Raw genomic sequence first — 11,923 nt, forward strand, 5'->3', positions numbered from 1 at the left:
TTAATTATTTTATAAATTACCCTTTTTGACCAAGTTTGTTCCAACTGAATTCCTGTCACTTGCAACCTGTTCTGGCTGGCACAACCACAGACAAAGTCTGTGCCAAATCCAGGACTGGAGCCTGAGAAAGTGGCTTCCAAGTCACTCCACATATTGCCCACCCTCTCCAATCACTCAGACAGCATGTCAGGGAGCCATCTCCATACAAGCAGAAACACGTCCTGCGGCCCAGCTCTTTATTTGCATAATGGTTCTCATTGATACATGGGAAGGGGAGCGAGTTGTTGCTTTTCTGCCAGGACCACAAACAGCCTCATGGTGGGCTCAGGCCAGATGATTCTCTCTTGCGCTTTCTCCACACCAGTATTAGGGACCTGTTTGTAGGGTCAGAAAATATGGACGCCATCGGGTTTCTTGCTGTGTTCTGCAAGACCATAAGGGTGGTACATGCAGCCCTTCTGATCTGTCCCTAACCTGGGTTCAGCTGGGCCTAGATGTAAGGAGCAGAGTGTGCAGAAGGGCTGGTATGTGTGTGGTGAATTCAAGGGAGGCCCTTTCCTGCCTAGCTCCATCCTCTTTTCCAATCTGGAGACCCAGAATCCATGCGTATGTAGGGGGCCCACTATGTACTAGGCCCTGTGTATGACACACACCTTCACACATGCCATGCTCTCTGCTTGGAGTACTCCCCACTGGAACCTCATTTGCTTAATTAGCAATTTCTCATTTGGATGGCAGGTTAGATTGTCACTTGCTCAGGAAAGCCTTCTCACTTTCTCAGGCCATGGTCCCTGATACGTTATACACACCTGTACTTAGTAGAGCTCACTATGATCTATTTATGTGATTATTGCGATAGAGTCTATCTTCCCTACTAGTCGGTAAGCTTCATGAGTATAGGGATATATTTTTCCACCACTGTATCTCTTGAGACTAGTAAGCAGTCCACAAGTCAGAAGCCAGTAAATAAGAGTGGCTGGGCATAACACAACAGCATGTGTGTCTGTTTGTGGGTGGCAGCGGGGGAGACGCTATGGGGAACCTGAGAGTGCAAGCCTCACGCAAAGGCATTCAGATTCTTAAAATATAATAAAAATACTGTTGAACTAAGCCAAAACATGACTGCAGGCCACACATGAAGCCCCAGTTTAAGACTCTTCCAATGGGTATTTATTGAGTGAGTGAGTGAAGAACCTACAAGGAATATATTGTAAAAACTTCAAGAACCAAGCAGGGACAGGGCAGGCGGAGCTCAACGGACCTCCTTTTCAGTCTTGTTCACATCTTTTTGAGGGCCAGGTCTCTCTCTGGCTATCTTTTTTTCCCCTCTGAGCTTGGCACCCAGTGGGCTGTAGGAATTGGTTGATCTATTCAACATTTACCACATACCTACTCTGCACCAAGCCCAGAGTTCAAGCAGACAATGTCTTCCATCTTGAGGCTCAGGGTGATGGGACAGAGATAGCCACAGTCAGACAACAACAGCACAGTGCTGGGTGCTGTAGCCTCAGTATGTGGAAAGGGCTAGTGGATCCCCTCCTCTGACTTTCTCAGCAAGTGAAGAGAAGATTCAGCAGGCGGGTATGAGAGATATGCCCCCAGCAAGGATGAGGGGGCTGGAGCTGGCCAGAAGGGAGAGGACTCTCACACATGGGCCTGGATGGGTACTCTAGGTACTGCTGGACAAGGTAGGGCTGGACGTCTGTGTGACGGGCAGAAAGGAACTGCCAAGGTCAGACTGTTGGGGGAGGGTCTGGGAAGCCAGTATTCATATATGTCAGCCCTCTGCCACCATTTCAGAGCTAAGCTGGCTTTAAATTAGAGACCCCTCTGCTCTCCTTGGCTTTCATTGCCCTCTGGGTCACAGATTCTGACCATTTGACAGAGGGGCTGGAATCTGGACTTGGAGGCAGGGATTGGACCACTTTACACGGCAGGTCTTGGCGCAGCTAGGTTGTCTAGATCTCAGGCCAGGGGCCCTTCAGATTTTCTTTCTCTCACATCAGCCCTGGGAGGAATATCGGAAGATTATTGCTTAGCAAATCTTGCATACCAGCTAAAGAGGCAAGTACAATGCTATGGTACTTCCTCCCAGAACTCATCCTCCTTCCCTCCAGGACTCATCTTTGATTGCTGACTCCTGTTGGATGCTCCTAGAAAGGAACCACAGCTGAGATCCAGAGCTCCTATATCCAAATCTCCTGTCTGGACCCTTCCCTGGCTCTGAAAGGGATTTCTTATCTTGTGGATCAACTCTGGGGATCCATGAATCACCAAAAAACGCATGCAAACTTCATGAGGGCAGAAGAAAGATGGAGTTGATAGAGCATTGCTCCAGGCCCACCAACAAGCCCAGATTCCACACCTGACTCTGCCACTTCTAATTGTGACATCTGGGAGAGACATTGCTCATCTCTTAGCCTCGGTTTCCTCATCTGTGAAGTGGAGATAATTATCTTTCTCCAACACAAGGCCAAACATGACCTGGCTCATGTACAGGAGGTGCTCAGGAATCATTAGCATCCTTTCAACTTCCTCCCTCTGGCTCATGCCTGCTTCATGAATGGCTTGGAGGCAGGTTTATAAAGCTTTCTGAGTTGCTTGCAGAATCTCACAGAAGCTAGGGTAGCACTGTCCTGCCCTGGGCCTTTGGAGGAAGGAATGCAGCTTTTGGATCTCATTTCTCAGGACAGCATGAGTGATCCTGGGAGGCTCACTACCATGAAGAACTTTAGCAGGAGAGGAATCTCTACTGTCTCAGCTGACTGTAGGGGCATGGCAGGGGGTCACGGATCCCTGGTTTTAATACATCTGAGGGTGTGGAGGCTCACTGGGGGCCTGGCTCTCTAGATCTGCAGACCGTCCCTCCTGAGAGGTTTCTCGGGATGTCTCCAGAGATGCCTCCGACACCCCATCAACGCTGCTCAGCAAGTCTTCAAACTCCCGGTGGTTGCTGTTGCGCACGGCTGCCTCCAGAGCCTTCTGGCGCCGGTAAAAGTGGGAGAACTTGTTGAAGATGATGGTGATGGGGAGTGCTACCACCAGGATGCCCCCTAGGATGCAGCCTGAGGCTGCCAGCTTGCCAGCCACCGTCACTGGCACCACATCCCCATAGCCCACGGTGGTCATGCTCACTGTGCCCCACCACCAGCAGGCTGGGATGGTGTTAAAGCCCACGTCCTCCTCCTTTTCAGCTGTGTAGGCCACACCAGAGAACACTGACACACCCACGGCCAGGTACAGCAGCAAGATGCCCACCTCACGGTAGCTGTGCTGAAAGAGAATGTAGAAAGCCAAGTCAGAGTGGATGGGCTTACAGTCCTGGTATTAGGCATATGGGGAAACTGAGGCCCAGAGAGTATAAAGGACAGGTCCAAAGTCAGCAAGATAGAGCTGGTGCTAAGGCCCAGGTCCCTTAAACTAAGATCTTTCAACTACAGTTGGCAGCAAAACTCCCTGGTTTTGAGCACAGGCCTAAGTTCTATTGTCCAAGGTATCTGCTAGGCTACAGCTGTTTTTTCTAACTCCGGGGTTACTGGTGGCACCACAGCCAGGGAATGAAGAGCTTGTGATTTTTACACACTGTTGCACAACCAAGAGAACCATAGTTTATATTCCACAATGCAAAGAGTTGGTTTCATGTACTTTTGACTGGTCTGAAAAGTATAAAAATATTTTTTGCTCCTCCAGGAAGCTGAGAGGACATAAGTCCCCTGGACCACCCACAGAATTCACTTTCCTATGGCTGTGTATGTTTGCTTTGTCCCTGAGGCCAAGCTCTAGGGCAGTGATTCTCAAACAGGGTGGTTTTGCCCACCACCTCCCCCCCTCCACCCCGCAAGGGCCATTTGGGAATATCTAGAGACATTTTTGGTTGTTGCAACTGGGACAGGTGTGCTACTGTCCTCTAGTGGGTAAAGGCCACGGATGCTGCTAAACATCCTAAAATGTACAGGGCAGCTCCCACATCAAAGAATTACCTGGTCCCAAATGTCAGTAATGCAAGGCTGAGAACCCCTAGTCTAGAGCAGAGTCTCTCCAACTTTAATGCGTGCAGGAATCATGCAGGGGTCTTGGCAGAACGCAATCGCATAGTCTTGGGTAGAGCCAGAGAATCTACATGTCTAGGAAGCTTCCAAGTGATGAGACAGCTGCTGGTGGTCAGGGGCATCACTTTGAGTAGCAAGGCTCTCATCTGGAGTATATTACACCTGCATCTTAGACCCTGGCAGCCCTGATTAGTAACACTCTTCTCCCCTATTGAAGACAAAACTAGCCGTGTCAGGCCCTGGCTCTCTGCATAGAGGGGACAGGGCAGCGTTCTGGGGCACAGGGATCTTCCCTGGGGAGATGCTGAGCTCAGGGGGTCTGGCAAATGTAATTCGTTATACCTGCCCAGTGCCCTAGGATTCTGCCTAGGTCATCTGCCAGCACCCAGTATCCTGAGGGCATATAAGAGGCTTTACTAAGCACGGGTGGAAGGGATCTTTCTTTTAGCATTGTCTGGGGATTATCAGCAGGGCCGCATGGTACTTTAGGAGAAAGAACATGAGGTGCTGGAGCCAGGCACAGGTGGGTTCTTCTCTGGGCTCTACTGCTTATTGAGGAACCTCCAACAAGCCCTGTCACCTCTTGGAGCCTCAGTTTCCACCTCTGCAAAGCAGTGACCATAACACTTACCTCTGTTTAAACCTCTCACGAGCTCTCCTATATGCTCGGGACCAAGTCCAAAATCATGTGCCAAGACTTCATGACGCTTCGGTGCCCTGCCCCGCTTGCCTCTTCAATCTCATCTCTGGGAATCTCCTTCCGTCCATGTCTTCCTCCCAGCATTCATCCTGTTCTCTCTCCAGGCCTCGGCACACGCCGTTCGCCTTGCCTCCCTCTTCAAACCAGGCTAATTTCACCCCCTTGAGTGCAAGCTTGCCAGGGCAGTGATTCACCCACAATGCAGCACCTGGCACCATGAGGATGCTCAGTAAACTGCAACCAGGCTTTAAAGAGCCAACCCTCCAACCTCAACTTCTTCATCTACGGGAAGAGAATAAATAATAGCATCTTCCTAAGGAAGTTCTCCTAAGGACTAAATTGATAATGGATGTGAAATTGGCACAGATTTAGTGCTCAGTAAGTGTTAGCTCCTGGGGCTATTCCTAGACTTTACCTATTAAGAGTGACCTATGATTATCAGAGCCCCCTGATAGTGCCAGAAGAAAGGCTCTAGCAGAAAGCCATTTAGCATCCTGCTTTGCGCATCTTTGTGATATATACAATTTGATGTTTGATAGACATATCAAAAGTGATCTTTGTCTTTTTTCTTTGTTTTGAAAAAGACAAGCAAAGCTATGCCCCAGTTTTCTCCCCAGGAAAAAGAGATAACGGTAAGCCCTTCTTCACAGGGCTGTTGGGATAGTCACACTGCATGTGAAACATACACCTGGTGTCCAGCCCTGTGCCTGGCACAAAGGATGGCGTCTCAGTTCAACGTAAGCCTGGACTCGGCAGGCTTGTAAGTTAACCTGCTAACCTGCCGGATGGCTACACCCGCCCACCCCCGCTCCAACCTGGCCTCAGAGGCCGTACCTTGAGCGTGGCTCCCAGCGAACGCAGCCCGGTGGAATGGCGCGCCAACTTGAGTACGCGGAAGATGCGCATGAGGCGGAACACCTGCACCACCTTGCCCAGGTGGCCGAACTCCTTGCCGCCCTGATCGCCCAGTGCCACACCAGCCAGCAGCGTGAGATAGAAGGGCAGCACAGACACAATGTCGATGAGGTTGAGCGGGTGGCAGAAGAAGTTGCGCGTACTGGGCGCCAGCAGGAGGCGCGACGACACCTCGAAGCTGAACCAGGCGATGCAGAAGTACTCGAGGCGTCGCAGCACCGGGTCGTCGCGCACGCCTTCCGGGCTGCGGCCCGCGGCCACCGCAGCCACGGCGGCCGCCGCCTCGCGGGCCTGGTACTCGGGCAGGCTGTGGATGCACATGGCGGCGATGGAGGCGAGCACCACGCTGATGGAGACGCAGCTGAAGAGCTTGCTCGGCAGCGAGTAGCCCGGGTTCTCCATGGTCAGCCAAAGGCGGCGGCGCAGGCGGCCACAGCGCGCCGCGCCATAGCGCGCCAGCTCTCGCTGCACGTCGGAGATCTCGTCGGGGCACGGGTCCACGCTGCTCGGCGTGTCGCTGTCCTCGTCCCAGGCGTGCGGCTGGGTCAAACGCCTCTCCAGGTAGCGCGCGCGGCAGCACGCGGCAAGCGCGTTCTCGCCCAGGCCCCAGTAGTCGGCCTCCTGGCCAAAGGCGAAGACGCACAGCTCGTCGAGCACGTGCAGGTGGCCAGTGCGGTAGAAGTGCAGCAGGCCCAGGAAGAAGCCCGGGTGCCGGTCGAAGTAGAATTCGCGCGCCGCCTCGTCGTAGTCGTCGCACAGGCGCCGCGCCTGCTCCTCCGACGCCGCGGCCTGCAGGCGGCCCAACCGCGTGCCCGGGAAGCGCGCCAGGGCGCGCGCGCTCAGCTGCCGCCGCACGCCACCCACGTTCACGCGCAGCGCTTCGTCGCTTCGCCGCCAGCGGATCCCGGTGTCGGGGCCCGGGAACTCGCTCACAAAGGTTTCAGTGCTCCTCCCTGCGGACACCAGAAGGGCGCGCTGAGGAGTTCCCGGGCTTCCCTTCCTGGAAGACCAGGTTAAAATCCTGTCCTCCATCCAACCAGCCAAGGGGTGTTGGAGGCTCTGTGTGAAGCATCTGGTATGCAGGAGGCGCTCAGTAGATGTCAGGTGCCCTCTGGACTCAGAGTCAGGCCTGGCTTTGACTATCCTTCATCCCCATCATTTGACTTTGGCCAAATCACTGACCCACCCCACCCCCATTTCATTTTTCTCCTTTGGAAAGTAAATGCTGAGATCTACCTGGAAGGATATGAAAGCGATGGAATCGCAGGATGTCCTGGCACCTAGTGGGTGCTCACATAGGATGTCTCCTTTTCCAGGACAAACTTGGATTTATTTACACCAAAGGTCTACTGTGGGATCTTGGGCCCGCCAGCCCTCTGAACCTGTTTCTTCTGCAAAATGAGGATAGTAACACTTACCTACTAGGGGTGTTGGGAGCACCACTTTAGGCCGGAGGTTCTCATAGTGTGTTCCCCGGACCAGCAGCATCAGCATCACCTGGGAATTTGTCAAAGATGCAAATTCTCAGCCTGCCATCGATTTACTGAATTGGGAACTCTAAGGGTGGGGTCTAGCAGTTTGTGTTCTAACAAGATTGGAAAGTGATTCGGATACATAGTCAAGTTTGAGAGCTCCTGCTTTAGATTATGTAAAGCATCTGTAGAGTCAGCCAGACCTGACCTTGAACCTTGGCTCTCTTGTGTCACCTTAGGCAAGTAACATCACCTCTCTGAGCCTCTGTGAAATGGAGATAAAAATATTCACCTCAAAGTGTGGTTATGAAGATTAAATGACCTAATGTCTTTCTTGGGCTTGGCTCACAGAAGGAATTTAATAAATTATTCACTGGTGTCACTATCTTCTGGAGTCAGGCAAACCTGGGTTTATCTCCACCCCTGATGCACCTGGGGCCTTGAGGAAGCTATTTGTCCTCCAGGTCTCAATTTCCTGCACAACATAGACAATAGCACCTACCTCCAGGGATGGCTGGAGGATTAAGGTAGATTATAGAAAGTGCTCAGCCTTAGTGGATACTCAGGAAGGATTTAGGTTCTTCCATTACCCACTGACTCCTGACTCTGCTGGAATTGGGGGCTAGTGACACCTCCTCACCACTGGCAATCGCATTTGCACTGTGGGTTCAGTAATGCCTAGACTAGGGATTAAGTGTGTGTAAAGCACCTGGGCTTGGCATTAAATGGATTTGGGGTTCCACCCTTAGCTCTATCACTTGTGTGACCTCAGGCCAGTCTCCTTCCCACTCTGGGCTTTAGCTCTTTTACCTCTAGAATGGGGATAATGTTGCTTAGGATGAATCATTATTGCAGTATATGTTCAAAGCCCTGGGAAAACAGTAGATGCTCGATAAATGTTAATCCTGTGTACTTCTGTGTGGTCAGACCTGAGTCTGCCACTTACTAGCTGCTGACCTTGAGTGCATTCGTTGCCCTCTCTGGGCTTGTTTCCCTGTCTGTGGAACCGGGCAGCATCATACTTTCCAGGAGAGGCTCAGAGAATTAAACGATGCAAGATGTTTATGTGCAGCATGGTCCCTGGCACATAATCAATGCACAATAAACATGTGTGATGTAGCTCCACTCCCACCTCCACTTGGATCTCCACCTGCATTTGGCATCAAAAAATGAAATTTCTAATCCAGTTCCATCACCCATTAGAAGCATAATATTGGGCAAATCCCTTCATCCATCAGAAACTCACTTTCCTGCTCTATGAAACGGGATAATTAATTCAACAAACATTTTCTGACAAGAACCTGAATATCAGTAAGAAAGATCAAGTGACTTGTTCAAAATCATCCAGCTAGTCCATGGCACAGCTAAGGTTGGAGACCAGGTTTTTTTACTTCATTCTCTCTCCACACACTTATTTTGAGCACCTCCTATCTGCTAGTCACTTCTCTGGGCTCCATGCACACCTCACTCGGTTTAATCCCTACACCAACCCTGCCAGGGAGGTTTTCTAATCCCATTTTCCAGATGAGCAAACTGTACCAGCCAGGGTCTCCAAAGCGCGGCCACCCCACACTGCTTCCTCCTTGGCGGGGGGTGGGGGAGTCTCTTAGAGGAGATAAGAGCACCAGGAGCCCCAGGCAGCCCCGCCTCCCACTCTGGCTGCCCGGGACCGTCCCGGAGCCACGTCCCTCCCCAAAGGAGGCCCCTTACCTGTGGTGGCACCTCCCGGGCGCCTCGCGTGTCTGTCCCAAAGGCACCGAGGCTGGGAGCCGCTGGCTATACTCGGTCTCGCCTCTGCCCCGCCGGCCCCGCCGAGCCTCCTGCTGCAGGCGGCCCCGCTGCCCTCTCCTTCCTTCTTTCCTTGCCTAGTCCCCCGCGGTTGAAGGCCGCATCGATCGCTGCCGGAGGAGGGAGTGAGGCCGCTGGCGGCCGGAGGCGGCGGTTTCTATTCCTGACTCGGTTGGGGGGTGGTGGTGTCTGGAGACTGGGCCTACCTGCAGGGGCATCCTCCGGAGTTACGGGGCCGGGAAGGAGGGGTCATTTAGGGCGTGAGGATTCCCCCTAGAGAGGGATTTCAGCAGAAGCTTCTCTGGCAAAGGAACAACAGTAATCATGATTTTCTTAATTGAGTGTTTAGTATGTGCCAGGGTACTTCAGCTGCTGCAAGTTATTGATCTCAGTTATTCCTGGCACACACACTTGACAGGGCCAGGATCTTGTGTCCCCCATTTTAGGGGTGAGCTCCAGTCATTTTCTCAGACCGTGGGCATCTGAGTTAGGGAGCTGTAGAAGGTGGCCTCATCTCCCTTGGAGCCCCAGGTTCTTCCTAGGTGAGTTGTGAAGCTTGAAACGATCATTTTACCCCTGAGGCACAGTGTCCTTACCTGCCCACGGGTTCCTGATTCCCACCTGCCAAGTGGGTTGTGAGGGCAAAGAACATGTGCCAAAGAGCTTTGTAGAGGTTATGAAATCCCCACACATGTACCTGTTGTGTGGCTGCTGTGTGCCTGGTTGGGGAGAGGCCACTGGAGACTAGGGCCTGGGTATGAGCCTTTGCACATATTGTTATTAATAATAATGATAATTACCAACATTTATTGAGTACTTACCTTGGGTCAAGCATAGACCTCAATCTCACTCAAACTGCAAATTTATCTGTGGGGTAAGTGCTACTATTATTCCTATCTCACACATAACAACTGCTTTGAGAGGTGTGGTGACTTGCCGGAGGTCCCATGGCTGACTTCTGAGTCCTCTAGGCCAGCACAGTCCAACACCTATAATGTGAGCCACATATATTATATTATTTTATTTTATTTTTTATTTTTTGAGATAGAGTCTCACTCACTCTGTTGCCAGGCTGGAGTGCAGTGGCACAATCTTGGCTCACTGCACCCTCCGCCTCCTGGGTTCAAGCGATTCTCCTGCCTCAGCCTCCCGAGTAGCTGGGATTACAGGCGTGCACCACCATGCCCAGCTAATTTTTGTATTTTTAGTAGAGAAGGGGTTTCACCATGTTGGCCAGGCTGGTCTTGAACTTCTGGCCTCAAATGATCTACCTGCCTTGGCCTCCCAAAATGCTGAGATTACAGGCATGAGCCACCGCGTCCGGCCCACATATATCCTTTTACATTTCTGATTGCAACATTTTAAAGAAGTAAAAAACAGGCGAAATTACAGTTACTCCTCGAACAGTGGGGGTTAGGGAAACCACTCCTCCATGCCTAGAAAATTAGAATATAACTTTTGACTCCCCTGAAACTTAACTAGTAATAACCTACTGTTCGCCAGAAACCTTACCAATAATATAGACAGTTGATTAACACATAAATAGTATCTACATATATCTTAGGCATTCACAACATATCTAACTTATTCTTAAGGCTTTTGATATTTCTAGTCGACATGGTTCATCTGTAAGTTTTTTCAAATTGTCACAAATCTCCAAAAATTTTCCAATGTATTTATTGGAAAAAAATCTGCATATAAGTGGACACTAGCAGTTCAAACCTGTGTTGTTTCAGGATCAACTGTATTTTTAGTGATATCTTTTATTAAATCTAAAATATTATAATTTCAACATTGGAATCAGTAATTATTGAGATATTTTACATTTTCTTTTTTTTTGTACTAAGTCTCTAAAATCCAGTGTACTAATTTTTCTTATTGCTACATAACAAATTACCACAATTTAGTAGCTTAAAACAATACAAATTTATGATCTCATGGTTTCTGTAGGTCAGAAGTCTGGGCATGGCATGGCTGGACCCTCAGGGTCTCACCAGGTTGAAGCCAAGGTGTCAGCCAGGGTTGAGGTTCTCATGTGAGCTTCAGAGTTTTCTTCCAAGCTCACAGATTGTTGGCAGAATTCATTTCCTTGTGCTTATAGGACTGAGGTCTCTCTTTTCCTGTTAGCTGTCCCCTGGGGATCAATCTCAGATTCTAGAAGCTGACTACAGTTCCTGCCCTTAGGCAGTTCATAGCATGAATGCTTGCTTTCTTTCAGGCACATCAGAGTGCTGAATTCCTCTCCTGTAACCAGCCAGAGAAAAATCTCTGACTTTAAAACTCTCACCTGATTAGTCCAGGCCCACCCAGGGCAATCTCCCTTCTGCCATATAATATACATTCATGGGTTCCACCTACACTTAAAGAGGAGGCGATTATACAGGGATGAGGATCATTGAGGAGGGGGTCATCTGAATTCTGCCTCCCATATATAAATCTAGTGTACTAATTTATTTTATTTTTTATTTTTTGAGAGAGATTTTTTGAGATTTATCTATAGCAAATCTCAGTTTGGACTAGTCACATTTTATGTGCTCAGTAGCCACACATGGCTCATGGCTGCCATATTAGACAGCACAGCCCTAGGCTGTGCCACTTTAGTTTTTCCCTCGAAAGAAGAAGTTAGAGCAGGAAGCTGCTTAGTGAGCATCTTGCCCAATTCCCTCATTTGACCAACAGGGAAACTGAGGCACATTTGCCGAGAAGCAGGTCTTCTGTTTCCTGGCCTAAGAGTTTGACTGCAGCCTTCGCTACCCCTCAGGACTCAGGAGTTTTCCCTGGAGCTGCAGAGACTGTTTCCAAAATTGAGAGAAAAGACAGACCTATTTCCCAAGGGCAGAAGAGAATGAAACCAGGATCTGGTTTCATCCCCAGATGAAACCATAGTGAGACGTAAATGAAGTTTTGGTGGAATTTGTGAGCCACAAGTGTGGGAAGGTGGGCCTTACAGGTGGGAAGGACGGGGCATCCCTGTCCTTCATGTACCATGGATGGCCTGT

The 11,923-nt window shown here is 50.3% G+C and overlaps 1 protein-coding gene across 1 annotated transcript; it reads right to left on the bottom strand.

The window, feature by feature from the left end:
- Positions 1 to 205: 205 nt before the first annotated feature.
- KCNS1 (potassium voltage-gated channel modifier subfamily S member 1) lies at positions 206 to 9,073 on the bottom strand. Its single transcript, XM_054468193.2, has 4 exons — positions 8,847 to 9,073; positions 7,083 to 7,161; positions 5,584 to 6,617; positions 206 to 3,273 (listed from the first exon to the last, which is right to left on the bottom strand). The coding sequence occupies exons 2-4, from the start codon at positions 7,156 to 7,158 to the stop codon at positions 2,803 to 2,805; spliced, it is 1,581 nt and encodes a 526-aa protein (XP_054324168.1). The 5' UTR covers positions 7,159 to 7,161; positions 8,847 to 9,073; the 3' UTR covers positions 206 to 2,802.
- Between the last annotated feature and the right edge of the window lie 2,850 nt (positions 9,074 to 11,923).

The sequence above is a fragment of the Pongo pygmaeus genome, chromosome 21 (genome assembly GCF_028885625.2).
Source record: "Pongo pygmaeus isolate AG05252 chromosome 21, NHGRI_mPonPyg2-v2.0_pri, whole genome shotgun sequence".
Classification (NCBI taxonomy): Eukaryota; Metazoa; Chordata; class Mammalia; order Primates; family Hominidae; genus Pongo; species Pongo pygmaeus.

Excerpts from the sequence above, each read along its gene's own strand:
- KCNS1 (XM_054468193.2), bottom strand. The coding sequence starts at position 7,158 with ATGCTGATGCTGCTGGTCCGGGGAACACACTATGAGAACCTCCGGCCT. Across the intron at positions 6,618-7,082 it reads GCTCCCAACACCCCTAGTAG|GGAGGAGCACTGAAACCTTT; the intron begins GTAAGTGTTACT and ends TGGTGTCCGCAG. Across the intron at positions 3,274-5,583 it reads CGCTGGGAGCCACGCTCAAG|CACAGCTACCGTGAGGTGGG; the intron begins GTACGGCCTCTG and ends ATTCTCTTTCAG.